This window comes from Sceloporus occidentalis, unplaced genomic scaffold (assembly GCF_023333645.1).
Source record: "Sceloporus occidentalis isolate IW3139 unplaced genomic scaffold, rSceOcc1.0.p SCAF_2, whole genome shotgun sequence".
In the NCBI taxonomy this organism is placed as follows: Eukaryota; Metazoa; Chordata; class Lepidosauria; order Squamata; family Phrynosomatidae; genus Sceloporus; species Sceloporus occidentalis.
In genome coordinates this window covers 245,461,693-245,486,956 of record NW_028316982.1, presented here as the reverse complement: position 1 = coordinate 245,486,956, position 25,264 = coordinate 245,461,693, and the positions used below count along the sequence as shown (strand labels likewise).

Here is a 25,264-nt window from a genome sequence, read left to right as displayed (position 1 = left end):
CTAGATTCATAGAATCATAGAGTTGGAAGAGACCACAAGGGCCATCCAGTCCAACCCCATTCTGCCATGCAGGAAATCTCAATCAAAGCATCCCTGACAGATGGCCATCCAGCCTCTGCTTAAAGACCTCCAAGGAGGGAGACTCCACCACACTCCGAGGGAGTGTGTTCCACTGTCAAACAGCCCTTATTGTCAGGAAGTTCCTCCTAATGTTGAGGTGGAATCTTTTTTCCTGCAGCTTGCATCCATTGCTCTGGGTCCTGTTCTCTGGAGCAGCAGAAAACAAGTCAGCTCAGGGATGTCATACTCCTCAGTATGACATCCCTTCAAATATTTAAACAGGGCTATCATATCACCTCTTAACCTTCCTTTCTCCAGGCTAAACATCCCCAGCTCCCTAAGTCGTTCCTCATAGGTCATGGTTTCCAGACCCTTCACCATTTTAGTCACCCTCCTTTAGACACGCTCCAGTTTCTCAATGTCCTTTTTGAATTGTGGTGCCCAGAACTGGACACAGTATTCCAGGTGGGGCCTGACCAAAGCAGAATTTAGTGGCACTATTACTTCTCTTGATCTAGACAGTATACTTTTATTAATGCAGCCTAAAATTGCATTGCCCTTTTTATCTGCTGCATCACACTGTTGACTCATGTTCAACTTGTGGTCTACTTGGACTCCTAGATCCCTTTCACACTTAGTCTCATTCAGCCAGGTGTTCCCCATCCTATATCTGTGCATTTTATTTTTCTGTTTGATTGAGCTAGAAAAGAGTCCTGCTTGGAGCCCTGGTGCGCTGCTGCCAGTCAGCATTGACAGCACTGGGGTGAAGGAAGTTGCTAAATAGCTCCCTACATTTGTAAGTAGATAGGCAGAGAAAGAAAAGAAAATCCTTCACTCCTTCATCAACCATGCGGAGGAGCATTTTGTTTATGTCCTTTTTACATAGCATTGAAACCAAGTGGGCTGTCAGAGGAGGAAGAGTCAGTTCTCTCACTGTCATGGAATTCCAGGCAGAAAGTTATCAAAGATTTAAAAACTCTTTCTAAATGAGAATATTACCCTACTTTGTGAGGGTATTTTTTTTTTGAGGAGGGGGGGTTCATACATTCTATTGTCCATTAATGTAAAAGTTAATCTTCCTGCCTGCTTTCTTTTTGTCTGAAAACTGTTTTGGCTGCTTTGATTCATGATCTATTAGGAAGCATGACTGTTTATTTTCCTGGATTTTCCTGCCATTATGTATTATCAATCTTGGTATTTTTCAGAGCCATTTTAGAGTAGTGGTTCTCAGTCTTTGGTTCTCATATATTTTGGACTTCAACCCCCTCCCCCCAATCTTTGCCTATTTGCCAAGCTGGTTCTCAATAGTTTGAGAACTATTGCTTCGGAGCACAGGGAGTTAGGATGTTCTACTTTTATCTTGCAGAACATTTCCAGAATACAGTGCTAAGGAACTATTAACAATCCTTTCTTAGAGTTACTACCAGTGTAAACTCTCACTTAATATCAATTTAGTTTGAAAGCTTCTCAATATTCCAGAGAGTTTAACAACTGGTAGCTCACTCTTTACTCATTTACTATCTGATGTGTACTATCATTTTCATTATTTAAAAATGAGAGCTGTACTTCTCTCTTTTGAAAATGTTTATCCACAATTTGGCTTAAGAGTTGTATACTCTTTCAAGTATTCCTCCAAGGTGTATTGGTTTAGATCAGTGGTCACCAAACTGTGCCCTTTAAGAGATTTTGGACTTCAGCTCCTAGAAGCCTCAGCCATGTTGGCCAATACTTTGGGTTTCTGGGAACTGAGGTCCAAAATCCCTTAAAGAGCATAGTTTGGGGACCACTGATTTAGATCAACAAGCAAAGAGGCTGATCATTGATGTCAATCAGTTCCCCATTTATACTACCTCGTTTTAAAGCATTTTTAGTCTTCAGCCAAGAAAAAGTTCCAGAGTGACTTGCAAATATTAAGAAAGCACTCCCTGCTGGCAGACTTGCAATCTAAAACACATGACACACAAGGAAAAGGGATTAGGAGGGAGGAGGGCAAAGCAAGCTCTGGCCAAGTTTGTATAATATAAGATTATTTGTATAATAGACCACTGCACAAGATGTAGGACATTCTTGATACTCATGTCCTTGATACTCATTTCTTTGCAGAGAAGCCCCAAAATGCCAAACTCCCCCCCCCCCCCCAAAAAAAACCCCACACCAAACCAAAACCAAACCTTTGCAGCAGTGGAACATTTGCTCAGTATGATGTCTCAGTGTGCCTAGAAACCTGTCTTGTCAAGGATGGGGACATTTGTGAGTATCCTTTATATCCTTCCTGCATGTACATATTTCCGTTGCTATTAGAGGAAGTGAGAGCCACATCGTATTCACCTGGCAGACGTTGGCTTTACATAGCTCACTGTATTTTGCCAGTTTGTGGTTCCAAAGAATACTTTGAGCCAAGGCCCAATGAGAGTGATGGTTTTGAAAATCAGCAGTGCCTTGGCAGTTTTCCTGACCATCCCTCCCACAGTGCTGGGGCTCTGAGTACCACTCAGGCCAGGAACTAAATGAATAACCTGGAGTGATGCCTATAACATCAACTCTCCAGAAAAGTAGCAGCATATGATCCCTAGGACTGTGCTAGTGGGTTCTTCTGCTCCACTAATGCTAAGTAGGGGCATTGTCTCTGATTCTAAGCTTGTGTAGGTGTTTCTTTCTGACAGGAAAGGCCACGTAATTTACATGCAACTTCTCCCTTCTGGGCAATGTATAGTTGGTTTCCATCTTGCCTTGATGTTTATTCTGGGAGTTGGGAGAGCAGCCTCGGTTGACAAGGGCACAGCATATTGTGCTTCAGGTTTGCAGTCTCATTGTTCGTTTTCCAACAATGGTCCATATCTGACCATCTTCTTAACATGATATTAACATAAGTTATGTCTTAATAGAGTTGATTTTTGTAATTCATTTGTATAATCAATTTATTTTTAGGAGAAATAATTTGTCTTTACTTGCTAGATAAAGTGTAAAAAGTCTTCTTTCAGAAATGATCAAGTTAGTCTTTCTTTTCCGTAAGGGAGCCTCTCTTTCTACCAGAAAGTACTAATACAGTTTTGAGGTGCTTCTTTTCAGATTATTTGGTGTTTACTGAGATTAAGAGACACTTAGTACTCACATTTTCACCTTGGGCTGCTAAAATTGTGACATCACCCTTCCTGAGTTTAGTATCTTGGACCTTTTAAAGTAGGAATGAATGAATGGACACAAAATTCAGTATCAGAACTACTTTCATGTTATATTGTCATATATTACAGCAAGCAGACTGGAGATATGTGATTGCTATATTTCGGAACATAATAAAAATTAAATTTAAGAGGCAAGATATCATTGTAAATTTGTGACATGTTCAAAATCAGATTAATTCTGGTGGAATTAAATTTTGCATTGCCTTTAGTAAATTCTGAAGGAAAATTGATACTACAGTGGCTTCTGTTCTGTTGAATGCAGGCCATGAAACTATCTGTTCATTTTTCTTGATATACATTTTTAAAAAACAGCCTCTACTTCATCTAAAGGGCAGCGTGAAGGAAGTTACACTTTGGAAAGTGGTATGAAGATAGGTGGAAGAGGTAACAAGTTATGTGACCACATCCTGATAGAACTTCTTTAATCAGTATTATAATGTAAAATAGCTACAAACCCATCTCTAATTATTGCCTCTTATATGATAAAGAATACTGTTATGGTTGAGATACTAGATTTTAAAAAAATCATCTTTTTTAATGTTGGACTTTCTAACATTATTTTAATGTCTTTCTTTTGTGGTAATATCTTCCTGAAGGCAATAGCTGTTAATAGCCAGCATAATACAATAGCTAGTGTATTAAATGTAAATAGGCAGAGGCAGATTCAGGTCTTCACTTAGTCACAAGTTTACTGAGTGAGTGGTCCAGTCATTATTTCTGTCAAGTTCACTTTGTACAATTGTAGTTGAATTAAAAGAGGGGAAACTGGATATGCTGCTTTGAGTTGCTTGGAGGAAGAACAGGATAAAAATGGCTGAACAGAGCTTTACATTTGTGTATTTTTGGACTCCCCTCAAAAGTGCTAGCTCTGCTATAGCTACCCTTACAGAACATATCAGTCAGGAATCAAGGTTCAGCAGTGCTGCAAAGTTTCCAATGAACAGGGACCTATTGAATCATTCCCCCCTTTCATTGTGGAACATAATTCATTTCTGGCTTTTGTGTATCTCAAAAATTACTGAAGAATGTACATTAGGTTTTAAGTTCAACATTGTTCCTACATAATTTAAAAAAATTCATCTCTGTTTCTGTATTATGAAGTATTCCATGTAGTTGTCTAAATTTAGGGTTGGTATCTTCCCTACATACAGAATCTGATTTCAAATCCTGGGAATTGTGCCTTATGTGTTGTGGGAGGAAAGACAGGTTTTGTAGTCTTCAGAATTGCAGGTGATCTCAGGAACCTAGATGAGCCAGGCACAGTTGTTGGCTTAAAAATGTGGAGGTCCAAGAAGGCAAGTTGTTACTTAGCTCACAATGGGGAAGCCCTTTTATTTGGCTCAGCTAATGGATCTTACTGTGTCTACAAAAGTCTACATTGTTAGGAGAACAAAGCCATTTGTATCAAGTTGTTTGCTTGTGACAAGCAGTAAACAATATTTGTCCACTTCACAGTTTCTCATACCACTCCTTGGAAAACAGACCTAATTAGTCTAAACATGAAATGTTTGTAGTAAATTGTGCACAACAAGACATTATTTATCATAGAATCATAGAGTTGGAAGAGACTACAAGGGCCATCCAGTCCAACCCCCTGCCATACAAGAAATCTCAATCAAAGCATCCTTGACAGATGACCATCCAGCCTCTGCTTAAAGACCTCCAAAGAAGGAGACTCCACTACACTCTGAGGGAGTTTGTTCCACTGTCGAACAGCCCTTACTGTCAGGAAGTTCCTCCAAATGTTGAGGTGGAATTTCTTTTCCTGTAGCTTGCGTCCATTGTTCCGGATTCTGTTTTCTGGAGCAGCAGAAAACAAACCTGCTCCCTTCTCAATATGACATCCCTTCAAATATTTAAACAGGGCTATCATATAACCTCTTAACCTTCTTTTCTCCAGGCTAAACATCCCCAGCTCCCTAAGTTGTTTCTCATAGGGCATGGTTTCCAGACCCTGCACCATTTTAGTTGCCCTCCTTTGAAGACTTTACTTATAAAAAATGGAAGTATCACAAAATTATGTTTGTTTGCTGCTCTTGGTAGTATACCAAATGGAAGCTCCAGCAGTTTGATTTGCCACAGATCCTGTTGCTGCCCACGATATTACTGCTATTTTGACCATTGCTTTGTTTGAACTGGACCCTCACACAACATGTTCTTCGCTTGCTAGTGACCTGTGCATCATCCATGTTCTACATCACTATAATGCAATGACCTGGTTTGAGAAAGTCGCTGTGCAAATACAATATGGCACAAATGACCTCTTGTTCCCCTTTCATACATATTAAAATAGGCCTGATTTTGTTTGCTGGTCACATTTGGATCATTGGACCAAACTTTAGTGCTCCGAGTATTGACCAGTAGTCAGAAATTATTGGAGTTGAAGTCCAAAACATCTGGAGGATCACTGGTTTGGTATGATGTAAGTCCTCACTTCAGCTGTCATCCCAGGTTGATGCGACAGCCAGGAGCACCTATTATCAGCTTCGGCTGATTCACCAGCTACAACCCTTCCTGGAATGAGAAAACCTAGAAACAGTTGTACATTCACTGGTAACCTCTCATCTCGGTTTCTGCAATGTGTTCTACAAACCTCATGCCACATTCGGAAGCTGCAATTGGTTCAAAATATGGCAGCCAGATTGGTGACAGGGAGTTCCAAATTTGATTCTATTACACCTATCTTAAAATCCCTACACTGGCTGCCCATTAGCTTCTGGGCACAGTATAAGGTGTTGGTTATTACCTATAAAGCCCTGCATGGCTTGTGCTCAGCTTACCTGAGGGAACACCTCCTCCCATACAATCCTTCCTGCACTCTCAGGTCCTCTGGGAAGAACCTACTGCGGTTAGAGAGAACTAGACTGAAGATGACTTCCCAGAGGACGTTTTCTGTTGCCGCTCCAAAAATCTGGAATGATCTGCTAGATGCGATCCACCATCTAACATCTTTGGAGGCCTTTAAGAAGGCAATAAAAACAGATCTCTTCTGGCAGGCCTTCCCAAACTGATCTCAGAATTTTCACTCTCCATTTGTTTAGCTGTACCTACTGGACTTTGATCTTGATTTATTTTATTAACCATGTTATTGGGAATTGTTTTTAATGGTATTTTAGGGTGGGAGGGAGATTGGGGAACTAGGATCTAATATGTCCTGTTATGCTTTTATCTATTCATAGTCATGTTTGATTTTATTGCTTTTGTTTGTTGTTACCCGCCTCAATCCAATACAGGGAGAGGCGGGATACAAATAAATATTATTCTTATTCTTCTTATTATTAAGTGTACACATACCCTCTCCTCTTTTTAGCCATTTTAGAGCAAATGAGTTTTGTTACATTTTTGCTTAACTGCTGACAATTTGCAGCTAATGCTTGTTTGAAACCTTGAACAGTTGACCTTGAAATCACCATCAGAATGTTTTAAGTGTAGGATGATTATGTTCCTTCTGAAAAATTGCTAGGGTTCAGTACCAATATATGTTGCAAGTACCACCTATATAAATAAAAATGTAAATGTATGTTTGTTCAAAATCTTAAATCTCCAAAAGGTCTTCACAATTGCTTTGAAATTTTGACACAACATTCCATTCGAATATATGCATGTTTTTATATACCTACTATTATATAGATGCCACATCTGTGACAGATAAAAATATGGTTTTTTAAAAACAGCGCCATCTGTTGGATGTAACAACAACACACACTATACTAAATATTTTACTATTCCATTTTAATGTTTCCGATATAAGTCACTGTGTGCCGCTGGTCACTGTGAGCCAATGGCTGCTGTCCTCCAGAGTTTGCCAGCCCCTGAGGGTCCCTTTGGGACCCTCAGAAGCCAACAAATGGGCCTTGGAGGACAAGAGCCATCAGGAAGAGCTGATCTAGACATAGATTGCTTCACACATGGACAATTATATGTTGCGTCTTCTAGAGTTGGCAAACCAGACAATCTCTATATCTACACAGACAATGGAACAACAAAAATTATTGTATACCCACAATCATTGTGAAATTAAATATTTCAGAAGTGTGCACTTTCTCTTTTCTTTCTTTTCCATTTAACCAGACTGAGCTAAAGCAACACGTGGCTGGGTACAGCTAGCATTGTCAATAATTTTATAATCCTATTTTCCCTATCCAGCAGGTCCAAAACTATCCGGCATCCATTTGTTGCTTTAACCTTCTTGCACTAGGATAATGGTCCTTGTGTTGTCTGAAAGGAGCATGGCATTTTCTGATCCCAATGAGATTTTCAGTGTTCCCTGAAAGGGCTCCCTGCTGTCAACCAGAGTATGTCATTTCTGCTTTTCTGGTTTGCAAAGGGCATAGGGCATTTTTTGTCCGAAGATAGTACATTGGCTGGAACAGAAAATGCCACCTTAGTGGCAAGAGTGAATACATTTGTTGCAACTATTTTTGACTGTAGTAAAAGACTGCACATAAAGGGGAGGAAAAAGTCATCTTATGATCAGTTTACTTCGACACATATGCTTAAACTGGTCTGGAGAGAAAAACTCATCAGTCATGAAAGTGCCACAAGACTATTTCTTCCTTCCTTTTTTATACTGAAACATAATTACTATTTTGAACCCTGTACCTGGCAGAGGGCTGAAACATGAGATGATTTTGTAGCATCACTTCATTATAGGTCTGCTTCTGTTTAGAGTCTGCAACACAATGTGACTGAGAGATATCCTGATCTGTCACTATTTATGTGTATGTCTACCAATGAAATTTCACAGTGCTACAAATCTTTAAAGAGCAAATAGGAAACTGATGGTTTGAAGACTGAAGTAACATGTACTATCATACAAAATAGCAGTTGTTGATTTTTTTTTTTGTTTGCCTTCAAGTTGTTTCCAGCTTATGGTGACCCTATGGCAAATCTATCATGGGATTTTGTTGGCAACATTTCTTCAAAGGAGATTTGCCATTGCCACCCTCTGAGGCTGAGAAAGTGTTATTTGCCCACGGCCACCCAGTGGGTTTCATGGCCAAGTTGGGAATCTAATCCTGGTCTCTAGAGTTGTAGTCCAGTGCTCAAACCACTATTCATTATTGGCAGTAAAACAAGTCAGACTTTGGCCCGACAAAGAAATCCACACATTCTTTATTTCAGTAGATTAATTTGATGAAAATAAAGACACAGAGTCGCAGGGATGCCTACATATAACATGTAGGAGTGTATGGAAGTGGATTTTTTAGTGTAAAGTCATATAAATCTATGAATAACTACTTTAGGATGTATTCCCTAGCCTTGGTGCTGAAATGCGAGATCTGGCATCCAAAGAGCTAGAAGAACTAGTGGATTACTTTTCCATCAGCCAAGTTTACTGTATAGCTTCTCTTGTGTCATGTTCTACAATAGAAAAAAACAGGTTTCCTTTAGTGTGCCATAAGTTCTTGAACATTAGGGTAATGTATGTAAGCCAATTCTTTGAATCTAATCTGCAGTATTCTACTTCAGCAGAAACTTTATTTACACACACACACACACACACACACACAACTGCTAATGAACCTGATTTCAGTTTTTATGATGTATAATATATATTCTAGCTTTAAGAAAAGTATGAGTATGATACAGTCTTTTGCGGTTTGTTTCAGTTGCAAAGGGATGTAGATTTATTTAGTGTGTACTGATTGTGTGTTAAGAGGCAGTGATAATGATGGTACCCCACTTTTTCCCCAGCCCTGGGACTCAAGATAGCTTACAAAAATAAAATGTATATATACATACATAAAAGTTCACATCACTGAAAGATTGTTGTCGTCAACTGGCATCATACAAAAATTAATATATAGCTAAACTATAGAGTTAAAAGCTATTTTAAAATATATTCATTAAAAAGCAAAGGGTAGGCAGTACAGCCATTACTAAAAGCCATTATTCCAGTCAATGGCCAATTTAGCTTCTCTGTCAAGAGAATTCCAGAGCCTGAGAGCAGCCACTGAAAAGTATCACTCCCCTGCTTGCACCATATAAACCTGTGAGGGTAATGAAACCAAGAGAAGCACCATCCCTGAAGATCTCAGAACCTGAGCAGGAAAACACTCCCGTTAAGATAAGCTGCACCTGAGCTATACACTTTTCTTTTTATTTAGAATACATCAAGCTTTGAGTTAATAAACAAATGTACCATAATTTGTTTGAATTTTTAAAATGAGTATATGGTTTGTCAAGGACTTGATCACTGTGCACTTTAGAAACATGTTGCGAATATTTTATACACACACACACACACACACACACATATATATATATATATACTGGTGTGGCTCAGCTCCTTCAGAAGCAAACTTTCAGCATCTTGGAACTTCCAGAGTCTACGCCAGCCCATCTTATTAGCAGAAATGACTGGAAAACCACTTCTGGTTTTGTAACTTTCCTTTTGTTTTTTGTTTTGTTTGTATGTCTGTGTGTAGGGGTCTTACTTTAAAAGAGAAGCACATTTTAACTTTTTTTTTTTTTAACAATCAGGAGAAACCCAAGAGCTACAGAGATGCTTAGGTGTGGGTTGTGTGGTTCCTACACATGCTTTATAAGGAAAACATTGATTTCTTTCTGTATTTCTATGTTGATGAACAGATAAGATGTTTAACAAATGTGCTGTTCAAGAGTTGTACCGTATATACTCCACTATAAGTCAACCTCATGTATACGTTGAGAACAAGGTTGGGGGGGGGGGGTTATGGATTTTGGTTTGGCCTGTGGATAAGTCGAGGGTAAAACCTAGGGGCATGCAGCATAGGATCTAAAGGATGGAGCAAAGGAAAACAATGTCAAAGAACATACAAAATCACAATAGCCATAACTATTTGTGTTCACTCTTACGGCTGAATGGATGAGAGAGTAATGGGGGTCAGTGCTTCCAGGACAGATTATACTCTTGCCTTTCATCAGGGGATGGTGTGTGTGTGTGTGTGTGTGTGTGTAGAGAGAGAGAGTTAAAGCATTAAAGTACAGTACTTACATGGACCCATGGATAAGTTAACTCAGGTTTTTGGGGTCAATTTTTTAACCTAAAATTCTAGATTTATACATGAGTATATACAGTACTTTACTCAGTGGAATAAGACTTGGATATAGGTTCAACAATAGCTCTTTACAAAACATTCTCCTATGTATGCCTGGTATCCATCTTACTCCATACATTTAATTATCTGTGCAATTGTAAACAGTGTACTTAGATATATTTTTGAATTAATGCAATATTTGATGTCTTTTCTTGTTTCACAGGAAAGATGATAAAGATTATGCTTTAAAGCAAATAGAAGGTACTGGGATTTCTATGTCTGCATGCAGAGAAATAGCAGTAAGTAGCTTTAATATTAAACTAATCCTTACAGTAAAATTATTATAACTTCAATTTTGGATGCACACTTTATCTTCCATAAAGAAAAACACCTGGCCAAATATTGGCCAGGTGAATAACCTCTTGGTTGAAACAAATTATAACAGTAACTGTCTTTATCTCAAAAGTACACTGGGCCCTTGATATCTGCTGGGGTTTGGTTCCAGGACCCCACCATGGATATCAAAATCTGGATGCTTAAATCCAATTATATACAGTGACATAGTAAAATGGTGTGCCTTATATATAATGAATGAATGAATGAATGAATAATAACAAATCAAGGTTTACTTTCTGGAGTGTGTTTCTTTTTCGAATATTTTCAAGCCATGGATGGTTAAATCCATGAATAAAGAATCTGTGGATATGAAGGGCTGACTGTAGTAAAAAGTCATAATGGTGAGTGTTAAGAACCCTAGTAGTTCGTATTTGGGCCTTAAAATGAGATTTCCAAAGTAAGCACATTAAGCATGAAACAAGATTCAGAATTTAAAATTTTGATATCTGTCATGAGACATTTAATTGTGAAATGGAAAGCTTAAGTAGATGGCAGATTTGTTTTAACCAACTGTTTCATTTTGGTTTAGGGCTGGAACAGACAGCCCCGAGCCACCCCTACCAAAGACGGATTGGGGCTGCAGCAAATACACGCTTTGAACCTGAGCCAAATAGGAGCAAAAGGCTAAGAAAGAGCCACCTTTCTCAGCCCTGCCACAGCCCCAGGCCACCTTCAAGACGCTCCAAGGGCGGGCAGTGTATAAACACTGCATTGCTGGAGCATCTTAGCTGCCCATGTTTGGGCAGTCGCCTGGCTTCCAGATGTCTTTGGAGTGTGAGGCATATAAACACTGCACTCCCAAGACGCCCAGAAGTGGGCTTTAAAAGGCCATCTGTTTCGGCCCTTAGTAAAGTTAAATGTAAGCAAAAGAAGTTGGAAATTCCCCCAACTTACTATGTGTATCTTTGCAATGTATATTCAAGGATTAAAATGTCATTGTTAGGGTAATTTTATCACATTTATGTTTGGCATCCACATGCTGTGCTGGGCATCCTGCCTCTAATTATTTTTGAGATAAAAGCTGTGAGTGGATGAGGACACTGGCAGAAAGGAGTTACTGTTCCCCCCAGAACTTGTGCAGTTCTCCCACTGAGAATTACCCACCATTCTGGAAAGTCATTCTTTTCTGTAGCAATGAAAAATGGGCATGTCTTTATTCCTATGTGTTGTTACCAGAGGAAATAGCCAAAAAAATAAAATAAAAATAAAGGATTTTCATAAGAGAAATAGCGCAGGGCCAGAGTTAAACACCAGTCTTTCTCCATCAGCCACCATTCTGCCATGTGGCTGCTCTTTGAAAGAATTGTAAATGAGATTTTGTTTCCAGATTTCTGTAACGTGTAGCTTTGCCCTTAGTCTAAGCACCAAGAATTATTTAATGTTAAGCATATATGCTTCCATCTCTTACAACATATGTCAAAATTCAAAGTAATGTACATCTTTGTGCAGCTTTCAGTAAAGAAGAAAAATTTCATGTGATATTGGCCTTGTAGTAATTATGCATGTCCTTTGTAACCCTTGCAAGTGATCCTTTTCCAAGATCAGTTTAAAAGGCAACCAGAGCTATTCAATTTACCTTAAAAGATGGGCTTAAAGAAATCAATATTGCCTGTCAAGATTAAATTTTAAAGGGGATTCTAAAATGCATGTTAACCATGTTTTTTCCTTATTCAGGCTAAGTCACAGCCTCCAAACTAGTATACTTTCTTTTAAGTCCAAAATAATGTTTTTGATGTGAGGGTACATGTGGTAATAATAAGCAAAAAACAAACAAACTTGGAAACAGTACAACTGGCTTGTGGTATAGAAAACAATTTGCAAAGATTTTATACTTTCCATGTAACATATTTAGTAGAAAAGTGTCTGAATTTAATTCTCACAATATGTCTTTTACTCGAGTGTGAGATGCTGTGCAACTGGTCAGATTTATGAGGCAGTGCCCCAACTTTAGTAATTGTCTTTAAAGAAATGACATAGCCCAGGAAGTGACAAATTTTTTTGTTTACCTATATAAACAGCAGTCTACGTGGTACATACTGTAAAGTTCAGTTTTTATTGTGGAACTCATTTTATTGTGGAGCTTACTTTCACAATAACCATGTAAACTTAGTCATGCCTTCTGTAGCCTAATAATGCACCTGCATTTGACCTAGTTATAGTCTGGTTTAAGACATAAGCCATTCCTTAATCAAAACGAATCCCATGTGCCTTTTTTTTCCTGAGGATTAAAAGCTTCAAAGATGAATTCTGAGAAACAATTTTATTTATAGGACTTAAAATTATAAAAAAAGGGTCATGTTTAATCTCTCACTTGCATGGACACCTTTTTCATTGATGTTTTTTTTTATAGCTGCTGCGTGAGCTCAAGCATCCAAATGTAATTTCTCTGCAAAAAGTGTTTCTGTCTCATGCAGACAGAAAAGTGTGGCTTCTCTTTGATTATGCGGAACATGACCTCTGGGTAAGGAAATCTTTTTATTATTGGGTAATCAGTTATGGGTATTGGTTAGAAATAGATGAAGTGGTGCTGCAACAGTGTTCATCTCTGAGATCCATTGCAATGAAAGAGAATGACTCAGATGACTCCTATCCCTTTCTCTGTGTTACACAGTGTTCTTTTACTCTTCATTCTTTGAAATACACATTTGTCCTTGATTTAGGGCAGCTTCACATGTGTGCTTCAAACTTGGCATTTTCTTTGTGAAAATTTGCCCTGTTAAAATCAATCTCCCTTGAATGAATAATGTATTAAAACATTTATATTTTAAACTTTATCGGTGGGTTGGGTCCTGAAATCTGTTGAGCAGAATTCTGCTTGAGTTGGAGAAAGGGAGCAAGAAGGTGATTTTTGCTAATTGGTCCTTCTCTCTTCTGCCCCCTGTGCCTTCTGAAAAGTTGAGGAATTAACTGGAGTAGAGTCATAGAATCATAGAATTGGAAGAAACCTCAAGGGCTATCCAGTCCAGTCCCTTGCCGTGCTGGAAGACAGATGGCCATCCACTCTCTGTTTAAAAACCTCCAAAGCAGGAAACTCTATAGAAGAAGTGGTGGGGAAGGGGGAAGTGTCAAGAATCCCTGTTTCTTACTTCACTGGAGAGCCTTTGCTGGATCTCATTGCCTTTTGTAAGCAAAAGGAGACCGTCTTTTCAGTAATGACCAGTCTGGATCTCACCAAATGATCTCAACACAGTTTAAAAAAATTAAGAACAAGAAGAAGGGAAAAAAAACCCTCAGGTCACTTGATTCTCAGACATATGAGGCAGTCCCCCAGCAATGTGTTCCTGTGACAGTGCACATGAAGGGGGGGGGGGAACACAGTAAAACAAAAAAAAGCACAGCTTGAGGCCGTATGGCGCCTTGGGAGCGGGTGGTGCAGTCAGCAGGGTCTTGGCCCGCTCTTGGAAGAAGCAGCTTTGGGCCGCTCTTTCCCTCCCATCTGCTTGACCTCTAAGAGAAGTTGTGAAGGCAGGACCCCATATTTTCCTTCCTGAAAGTAGATTGCAAGCAAACTCCACAAATGTAGCTGTTATTCCTTTTACACCTCTCTTACCATTGGCTTGGCCACTGAGGGCACTGACATAATGCCTTATGGAGCTTGATTTTACCTAGTTCCTGGCTTGTACATTATATATCTCAGTCCACATTTGCATGGTACTTGTACATTGCAGCAAAACAGAAAGATAGTAGTCTGATATTATCACTGGATGTTTAGCATGTGTCTTGCCTCACAAAGGCCTTGAGGAAAGTGAAGTCGGTTAAAAGACACTATTCAATCTCATCTTTCTTACTTTGTTTTTACAGTAGTAGGAACATGAAAAATAGAAATCTTATGGTTCAGCTTAAAATTTTGAGTGTCAACGGACTATAGTAGGACATATTGGCTCTTACAATACATACTATATCCTGTGTCTGAAATTGTGCAAAAGTGTGTGATCTCTGATTAATAGTGACCATCATTACCCTTCTTGGAGCCGGAGGACCTAGAAACAGTGGTACACGTGCTGGTAACATCTTGACTCGACTTCTATAATGCGCTCTACATGGGGCTACTCTTGTACCTAATTTGGAAACTTCAAATGATTCAAAATATGGCAGCCAGACTAGTCGCCAGAAGGTATAAAGGCAACCACATAACACCAGTCTTGAAATCTTTGCATTGGCTGCCAATTAGTTCCTGGACACAGTATAAGGTGTTGGTAATAACCTTTAAAGTCCTACATGGTCTAGGCCAAGGATATTTGCCTTCCTCCATACAATCCACTCCACACACTTTGGTCCTCTGGGAAAAACCTACTGTAGCCAAGGAAGACTAGGCTGGCTGCGGTTTCCCACAGGACCTTCTCACCTGCAGCTCCTAAAGTATGGAATGACCTGCTGGAGGAGCTCCATCATATTACAACTCTTGATGCCTTTAAGAAGGCTATCAAGATGGATCTCTTCCGGCAGGCCTTCTGTGAATGATCTTCCCGCAATATTGATATGGTTTGCCCTTGTCTGCCCCATGATGCCTCGTTTTAATTATATTTATTTTATTAAGTAATTGTATTTTATGTTGTTTATAATTCCGGATCCCCCCGCGTAAGGGAAAATCCGCCCATGCTCGAGCCCCATAGGAAATAATGGGGCGCGTGCATGTGTTGTTGTAACCCACCTCAATCCTTTTAGAAGAGGCGGGCCATAAATAAATGTCGTTGTTATTATTATTTAAAGTCTGTACATTAATGATTTTACTTGAAGTTGTCAAGATAGTCTGAAGTCTAAACGTTACACCATAACTGTTAAGTGTTTTCCCATCAGACATCTGCAACTACACAGGAGGTTGTTGCTGATTTTAACTGGATAAGTACTTGATGTAACTTGGCAGTGAAGTAGACTAGGAATTGGATTAGGTTGTACTTTTCCAGCATTAATCCTGTTGGTCCACTATGATGATTTAACTTTGTTAATGTAGACAGTGACAGCAAAAGGAAAAGGGCTGTTAACTGGTTGTAATCCTGCCTGTGGAATTCCTGGTGTTTATTTTTATATATATATATATATATATATATATATAGTGTGTGTGTGCGCGCGCGTGCACACACACACACATATACACACCTTTCTGGCATAGTTCTTTGTTTTCTGTGGTTAATTGTGAGTAAAAGTGTAAACGGAGAAATCAAACTATATGTGCACTATTACCTTCCTCTTCTCCAGTTTAACTGCAACCATATTTCATAGCTCTAGTAGGAAGCAGATGGTAATGGTAGATATTGGTAGCTTGTGGTATATTAAAGGATAAATTAATCTTAAGAGAAAAAGACAATAGGAATGTACAAAATGAAGAAATACTGGAGTACTGAGTTTGAATACAATACCTAATGAAAAGGTACCTAGGCCGAAAAACCCACCAAAGCTATAAAGAGGTAGATAGTTAATTGTTGTAATAGAGTAACATAAGCCTTATTTAAATCCCTAGAAATGCCATTCTGGCTAATGAATTCAGAGAATATAGTTTGCATGATGCATTATATCAAAATATTAACACCCATGCTTATTATGAGTGTTTGCGTTTCTGTTTTTCAGCACATAATAAAGTTTCACAGAGCTTCTAAGGCAAACAAGAAGCCAGTTCAATTACCTCGGGGAATGGTGAAATCTCTATTATATCAGATCCTAGATGGTATTCATTACCTACATGCTAACTGGGTGTTACACAGGGATTTGGTAAGTAGATCTACAGTGGGGATTAGAAATAGGTCTAAGGTTTATGTCCAGAGGTGGTGTTTCAAACAGGATATTACATAACTGAGGTACTAATGGCTTCCTTTTAATGTTGACTTGGCATTACAGATAAAATAAATAAATCCTTTGTTTTGCATGAAATTTTTCAGTAATCTGGCGAGGGAAATGACACCTCCCAATAGCTGTTGTTACACTGTTTAATAAAATAGCACAAGGCACAGTAGGAGAAAGTTAAGCATGAATGCATAGTTGTCTGTCTCAGTCCCATAAGTAATATTTGTTTGCAATCTAAGAAGTTTTATTTTATATGCAAGCTGTTAAAGAACACATTACCTAACTGGAGCAGATTAAATATATTTCTATACCATTGCTATCATCAGTACTGGTTTGTAAAGTCAATCTTACAAATTTACAAAGAGAGCTTGATAGAGATTAGAATTTCCAGGTAAAATTCTACCTTTAAGGATTGTGTGACAAACAGCAGCAGCTGACATTTCCTCTTCTACACAACTATGAAACATACAGGAACTCTGTCCTGTATTTCATCTGGCACCCCTAATAGAATAACTATCCCTGACACTTGACTTTTAGCTTCTAAAGATCAGGCTTCTGCTCATTCCCAATGGTCTTTCATAGACCCACATCAATCTATTTGTATAATGCTCTATGAAAGCCACCCAAAACATAGGTCCTGCAGTGTGAATAAAGGGCCAGGCTTGTCTCCTTCCAACTTTATTTGCAGTATAAGAATGGCAATGAAGCCCTGGTTTAATGGTTGTAGGGGTGGGGGACAACTGCTGTAATATAATTAAAAGATTTTACCATCATTTCTAAAATAGTGCTACAACACATAATTTATAGCATATAAAATTTATGGAGTAGCTGGTATTGCCAATGAGGTTCTAGTTTCCCTTTGTATTGTAATACATTTGAGTCAGAATTTCCAAAACAGCAACTAAAATGTTTCAGATTTTCATCTAGGATAATAGTCCTTGAAAACACACTTCATCATAGTCTATTTGTCTTGCCTTGGTTTGCTCAGTGACAACAAATGTTAATTTTTTGCTGGACTAAAATATTCAGGCATGTTTTGGAGTAAACAGTTGGACTATATACATTCAATCCAATCCAGCTATAGGAGCAGTACCCATTTGTGGAACGTTTCCATAGATCACAAGATTTGCGTTTCCTTCTCTGTGTCTTAGCACTGAACCTGCTTTAGATCCTATGGCCTAAATGTAATTGTGAATTGCAAATAGAGTAGATCCATTCATTCTGTGGCTAAATGGTAAGTTAGCACTTACATAAATCCCATTTAGTCCATGGATCTGCTCTAATTGAGGTTCAGCGTTATGTGTTTGGCTTCTCAGCTTGTAAGTTGCTTTGAATGCTTAGAACAGCAGAAGAGCATTTAAAATTAAAATAAATCATAAACCAGATTTGTTGACAGTTTGAATGAACTCATATGAACATGAAATAACTCAATGTGCTATTTTGACACACTGTTCTTTGAACTGTTGGCACATCAGTTTCAAACTCAAGTCTACATTATTATTATTATTATTATTATTATTATTTTACTATATAATCAGAGCCATTGTTTTCACCTTCAGTGTTCAAGCAGAATAGAAAGGAGAGTGCTACTTACATGAAAGTGATTTTTTTTTGTTTATGTGATTGTCCAAAAACAGGTTAATTAACCAATGAAAGTATGGTCAAGTTTCAAACAAAAAGTCCAAACTGGGTGGCTAAAGAGTAGGGTAAATTTAGTACAGGTTGAGTTGCCCTTAAATGGAACTCTGAAATCTGAAATATTCCTTAACCAAAATATTTTTCATGGGTGGCTGAGATAGAAACCTTTGCTTTCTTATGGTTCAGTGTATCTCATCTCTAAGATATCTCATTTTGTACTCATATGCAAAAACAGGTGTTCCAGGTTTTTTTTTTAAAAAAATCTAAAATCCAAAACACCTTTGGTCCCAAGTATTTTGGACAAGGGGGAATCAGTCTATAATGCCTTTATACTGAATAGAGCTTAGTAGGCAAGTTTTGACTATAATCTGTGATTAGCAACAGTTTCTACAAAAGGATGCTGGACTGTTATGAAATAAGTTGGTAAAGTCAGCTTATCGAAACATCACCTTGCATATGGCAAAGATTGGATTAAGAGAAAGAGCAGCTTTTTTGAGAACGTTGGTTTACTACATTCATATGCTTAGTAGCAAGTAGCTAAAGTAGCTGTAGCTGTGATATATGCCAAGCTTGTAAGATGGCTTGCAAGACTTACTTATGCTATCTTTACATCAGGTCAGTAGCTTAGAATTTAATATGAATACACTAAATATGTGTGGTAGTGTATATTTTGAGAGTGAGCGCTACTGCCTACTGAAAACAGATTCTGGATCCCTCCTGCTCTGGATCTGAACTTGCAGTTAAGATGCGTTTGTTAATACATGATTTGTAAAGATTAGCCAGAAACCATCTCCTTTCCAGCAGTAGGATTGAATTAGTAACATCAGTGGCACACCCAGTTATTGTAGAAAAGTTACTGTAGCTATTCTGATTAGCCATTTTTGTTTTCATGCTTGTACTTACCTCTTTCACCTCTCCTGCCCCATTATGAAGTACGTTCTCTTATGTCTGTTTGATGAAGCAAGTGTAAAGCTCTTTGAATAAGGAAGCATTCATAAGCAGCTATGTACCAGTTAGCTAGAGAAGGGGGCTGGTTTCTTAACCATGACCTAATGAATGATAGGAAGGAATTTTGTGTAGTATCTTACACAATTTTGATCTCATTTTGGTCTCAGAAGTGAATATAGTTGCTAGACTGGTTCAACTGCAGCTGTAGGGTGGATTCAGAAATCTAAAGTGTTAGACAGTTGATGTAAAAGAATGAGTACAGATGTCACCCATTGCTAGGAGACCATACATTTATGGAAATTCCTTCACAAAGCAACTGAAGCCTAGGATCTATTCATTGTTAAGTCTTATTTCAGCTATATATGTTCAGTTTGTTCAGTCACCATCTGCTGTGCTCACTTCAGAGTAGGAATAGCCAGTCTAGGGACCATGAGATTCTTTTCTTGAAGCCCCAGTCCTGCTCCTGTCGTTCCTATCTGCTGCACAGCAGAGGATTCAATTTTTTGTTGTAAAATAATATTAGTTTTTACACTATTAATCTAAACTGTTCAGTCTTTTGTGTATTTAGGCTTTTTGAATCCTTTTTGAAGAAGCTCTACTTTAATATGGAGGAAAAATTAATTTTCCTAGAATGTATGTCTGCAGATAGTTAACAGTCCAAATATTCAAGCTGCTTTTTGAGACAAGGCTTAGCCCTATTTTTTCAGATGAGCTGACCAGAAACTAGTTCTTTGATTTATTTATGTTTATTGAAATTGAAGCATTAGTCTGACATGAGAAAAATACTTTTCCATAGCATTTGCTTAGTCCTGTGAAATGTAATTGCTGAGTGAATACATGTGACCTATTTCCTGTGAACCATAATCCCATATCAAAGTGACAGTTCTGCATGCTATACTATATGCTGATTTTAATATTCTGTGTTGCCTTAAATTGTATGAATAGATTGAATACCTCAACTTCTGAAATTGTTTTCAAATTAGAAAGAGAGAAGCTGTGGGTTCTCCTGAGTGAATGCGTTTGTCTCTGGACTACCTGTTTAGGCAGAAAATACATACATTTGTGCATGCCTTGGGACAGCATTTCTAAACTGTAGGTTTTTCTTTTTTCTATAAGCACACTGGAGTGGGAAGGGAAGTGTTATCCATTAATATCATAAATTCATTTGTTAGTTCCAATTGAAGTAGATCCATGGAATCAATGAGAATTTCCTAAATTCCTAGATTCATTGGATCTACTCTATTTGGGATTAACAATTGAATTTATGCCATTGTGTTCAGAATTTCTTATTTACATTGGGTTATCAGTACCCTGTGGAGTGCCTAACAAACCAGTTTTTAAAATAACTCTTTCCTTTCCAACTTAGCTTTTTATTTGGTTATATCCAGTTTAGATTTTTCTTCTTGTTGTTTTATTATTATTTCATTCTGTTCCAAGTACAGTGCATCATGTGTGCAAGCATACAATTTATGTTAGTCTACTGTATCATTCTCATGACAACATGCTCTTTCATTCTTTTTAAAGGTGCTAAGTGAATAGTTTATGATTAGAGCTTGTTCACAAATATGCTTAACTCAATCAAATCACTTTAGTTTGAGAGACAAAAGAACCTCAGGTAATTCTGAACCATGAACACATTCAGCTAGCCTTACAAAAAACACTTTCTCACTGTGTTTTCCAGTATGTAGAAATTAACTTATGAGTCACACATCCCATTGTCATTCATCATTATCATGATCATATATGCTAATAGTGAACTTGTGGTCCGAACTATAATGACTGGGTAGTCAAAATAGGGCTACTGAGAAAAGGAAATTTTAATATGCTTTGGAATTAGCCCACATTTTGTAAAGAGAGGGAAAACTCTTTGTTTGGAGGAGACTTAAGAGAGTAAAGAACAACTTTATAATGGTCTGATACTCGTTTATATATTTGTGGATATCTTTATGACTGCAAGAAGAAGCCATAGCAGATCAGTTCAAAGGCTTTCATGCAACACTTTTTCCCCAAACAATGGTCAAACAGTTGGCTAAAGGAAATTTACTAGAGGACTTCAGTGAAACTGTACCATCAATCTCATGCTTCCCACCAACTGATATATATATATATATATATATATATATATATATATATATATATATTCTGTTTCTGATGTTAGAAATGATATATACTGTAGCTGTCTTGACTACTAGGCATTGACAGCACATTACTCCCTTTTAAAGCCAAAACTACACCTTGTGACTGTGCCACAATCCATCTGTGTGCTATGGGAAGAAGTATAGTCATCCCTTCTGATTCACAGGGATCTGACCTAGGACCACCACCACCCCTGCGCAAATCTGAAAACTTGCCAGTATTGGGGTTCCATGTATTTCAGGGGCTATGCACGTGTCTCGAGCACATGCACAATTTGGTTCCCTCCCTGCTTGCCATCTGTGAAGAGCGAGGTCGCAGATCCCAAAGCTGCGAAAAGGGAGGGACGACTATTTTGTTGTTGTTGTTGTTGTTGTTGTTGTTGTTGTTGTTGTTGTTGTGTGCCTACAAGTTGTTTTCGACTTATGGTGACCCTAAGGGGGACCCAGTCATGGGGTTTTCTTGGCAAGATTTGTTCAGAGGAGGTTTGCCATTGTCTCCTTCTGAGGCCAAGAGCATGTGACTTGCCCCATGTCACCCAGAGGGTTTCATGGCCAAGCTGGGAATCGAACCCTGGTCTGTGCTGAATCTCTTACCATTTAAATTTTGTGGATAGCCCTGGGTTATAGCCTTAGGAGAAAAGCTTCTCCTTGTTTATTTTCTTCACACTAAACCTAACTTTATACACCTATATCATGTCTTCCTTTATTCACCCTTAAGCTAAATAACCCCAGATATTAGTAGCCTATAGTTTCCTGGATTCCCTTGCTGAAGAGGCTGATTTTAGAGACAAGTTACATTTTTCTGCTGGAGGAGCAACAATTTAATTCCTTCTTGGGTGGATACCATCTGGAACTGGTACTACATTTTGCTTCAGCTCCTCGGTTTCCTGGAAACATTGCTTCAGGCATGGCAATTTCCTTTATACAGTTGGCCCTCCATATCCATGGATTTTTTTATCCATGAATTCAACCATCCACAACTTATAAACATTTTTTTAAAAATCCAACAGCATACCTTTATTTTCCTTTTTTATGTAAGGGACACCATTTTACTATGCCATTGTATTTAATGGGACTTGAGCTTCCACTGCTTTTGTCATCCACAGGGGGTCCTGGAACCAAACCCCAGCGGATATCAAGGGCCCACTATTTTTGCTTTGTATGAGTATATTTCTTTGTATTTTACAGGTGGAAATAATGGATTTCGTCTGAAGTCCCTTTATCCTCCTTCAGAACCACTTTAATTTTATTATTATCCATTGGTCCAACTGTGTCCCTGCTTCTGCTCTACTTTAAAAGGATTATTTATTGATATCTTGATGCTATTGTAATATGCTTCTCTTTCTGCCATCTCCAGTTTTCTGCTTTCATTTTCTGTGTGCTAATGGGATAGAAGATTCCCCAAAAGGCATAGGTAAAAGACAGGATTGGATTTTTCCGTACTGCATTGTTTTGTTGCAGTTCCCACTTGTAAATTCCTAAACATAAATTGGAAAGTCTGAGCAGAAAACAAAAGGATGAACTGTTTATTTCATGCCTGCAGAAAACTGCTTCTTTATTGTGAAAATATTTCTTCCTACTGATACTTTGTGGGTAAGCTGTATTTGCATTTGCTCTTGCTTTACATTTTCTGCTAGTTGCCCCAGACATACATTATGCTGCTATGTGAGGAGGCCCTCAGTAACAAAAGCTTCTTGGTATTGGCCAGGTGGTTCCAGCTTAAATTTGAATCTTCATTCATAGATAATTTAATATAACAGTTTAGTAGCTTCCACTGCAACTGTGCCTTTTTTGTGTAGAATGATTATGTTTGGTGAGTACTAGAAACAGCACTGTTTATGTGGTGAATCCATACTGGTGGAAATCTCTTCACAAGGAGCACATACTTGGTTCTTTTCTTAGTAGTTTTTATTGAACCCTGAAACATCTTTTTCCACTCTGCTTTTTAAAAAGTCTTGTTTGTTTATGCTTGCTTCCTGTTGCTATTTTTATTTATTTTTCTGTACTGGATTTTTAAGACTGCTGCTTTGGTGTTAATAGGCTACAGTGTTATCTTTCCATGTGAACTTCCATTAGGAAGGCTCAAACATAGAAATCCTCATTAAGTAAAGGAAAGGTATAATACAAAATTTCAATAATAAACAAATGAAAATATCTTATTCAAAAATCAGCAGTAAAATAACAGAGTGGTTAAAATTATACTTTAGGGCAGCATTTCCCATTGCTCCAAGGAGCCCTTAGGGCTACGTGTGCACTTCCCAGGTGCTCTACGTCCGCGCCAGGAAAATGAAAGAAATAAAAATTGAATAAATTTAAAGAATAAGAAACGAAAGGTAACTCTATTCCTAAACACCATTAACTTGTAAGACATAAGGTAGACCTCTTAGGGCAGGGGAAGGCAACCTGTTTGAGCCAGGGGCCGGGTTGGTGTCCCCCAGACAACGGGGGGGGGGGGGGAGCCAATAATTAAACAACTAAATAATTAAATAATATAGGACAACATTTTCAAATGTAGGACACATTTTTTTAAAAAATGGAGGGCATGCCAAAAAAATTGATGATTTTTTAAAAAATGTTAACCTAAATGCATGCTTCTTAGGCATGATCAAAATGGAGGACATTTGGGCATTATTCCTAGACAGATGGCAAAAATGTACTTCCCTTTCTGGCCAACCCCCCCTCCCCCCCATTCCAAACAGTACATTTCAGCATTGAACATGGCTTTACTTAAGATGGCAATCTCTTGCAGATTTCAGAGGCTTATCGCATAACCAAACTCTTTGGGTTTCACACTGAACATGGATTCACATGGCTGTGCATATTGAACATGTCAAGGTGGTTTCACAGTTCTTGCACCAAGTGTACTTCTCAGAAGTGTGTACTTGGTCAAGGGACCTTGGTTTTTCTTCACTGCGCATGAGTTTGTAAAAATCACAGCAATTTACATTGACCATGCCTCAGAGGCTTTCTGATATCAATATCACCATTAAAGAACCAAAAACACACAGAAAAGGCACTTCGGAAAGTCACACTCTCTTGGCTTCAGAAACAGTGCGTGTGTGCCTCTCAAGCTGACTCATATCATCATCATCATCATCATCACCACACTATCACTGTCAAAACAAGGGAGACTTGTTAGCATTAAAAGCACCCAAAACACACTTTGGAAGGTGACACTCTCTCGGCTTCAGAAACAGTGCCTACATGCCTCTGAAGCTGACTCATATCATCATCATCATCATCATCATCATCATCATCACCACACTATCACTGTCAAAACAAGGAAAACTTGTTAGCATTAAAAGCACCCAAAATAAAAATTTTAAAAACCTTGAGGCCTCTGGCCACTCACCACCTCTTCCTTCCTCCTCTTCCTCCTCCTCCTTCTGCTCCCCCTCCTCCTCTTCCTCCTCTTCTTTCTCCTCCTCCTCCTCCTCCTCCTCCTCCTCCTTCTGCTCCCCCCTCCTCTTCCTCCCTCCTCCATGCACCACGCGGCCTGGGGGCGGGGCAGAGGAGAAGGAGGTGGGCCCGTGCGAGGAGGGCGGTGCGGGGGCTTCCCCTTTGCCTCCTCTGCCCCAGGCCGCATGGCCCTCCTCTTCCTCCTCTGCGCGGTGGAGGAGGAGGAGGGCAGAGTGGTCGCGCAGCCCAGGAGGAGGTGGAGGAGGAGGCGGTGGCAGGACCGGCTGGTTGCCGACCCCTGTCTTGGGGGCTCCACCATAGAAATTGATTCTAAAAAGGGCTCTGCATGTCAAAAGGGTAGGGAACCCCTGCTTTAGACCATGTACCAGCATCTTTTTCAGTTAAGAGCAGTTTAAAAAAACAAAACAGACGTTCTAGTGACCATTTTTAAACAGTCAATGAGGACGTTGCATGTAATTATTGTATAGACAGCCCTCTTTGTCCACTTCTGTGAGAGAGTCAGATGCAGAAAGTTCTTCCTATAAGCTCTTTCAGTGCCTGAATTTTTGACTTCACAAGTAGCCATGAAGATGTAGTCTTCATCTACTGAAACCTGTGAACTGCCTTCAGAGACAACCCATGAAGAATTTTACAGTAATCTAATACAGATATAACAATGTGTAAATGGTTATCCAGATAAGTGCAC

At 38.7% G+C, this 25,264-nt stretch overlaps 1 protein-coding gene across 5 annotated transcripts in view; it reads left to right on the top strand.

Annotated features, from left to right (window-relative positions):
- Positions 1 to 25,264, top strand: part of LOC149319921 (cyclin-dependent kinase 8) — a 73,628-nt gene that overhangs the window by 9,233 nt on the left and 39,131 nt on the right. For 4 of the 5 annotated variants that reach the window (XM_089512591.1, XM_089512590.1, XM_089512589.1 and 1 more), the window contains exons 2-4: positions 10,488 to 10,563; positions 13,011 to 13,121; positions 16,226 to 16,366. In XM_089512591.1, the coding sequence (XP_089368717.1) occupies positions 10,488 to 10,563; positions 13,011 to 13,121; positions 16,226 to 16,366 (328 nt within the window). Of the gene's footprint in view, positions 1 to 10,487; positions 10,564 to 13,010; positions 13,122 to 16,225; positions 16,367 to 25,264 lie in introns of those variants that run through there. The other variant, XM_089512594.1, reaches the window with a different exon arrangement.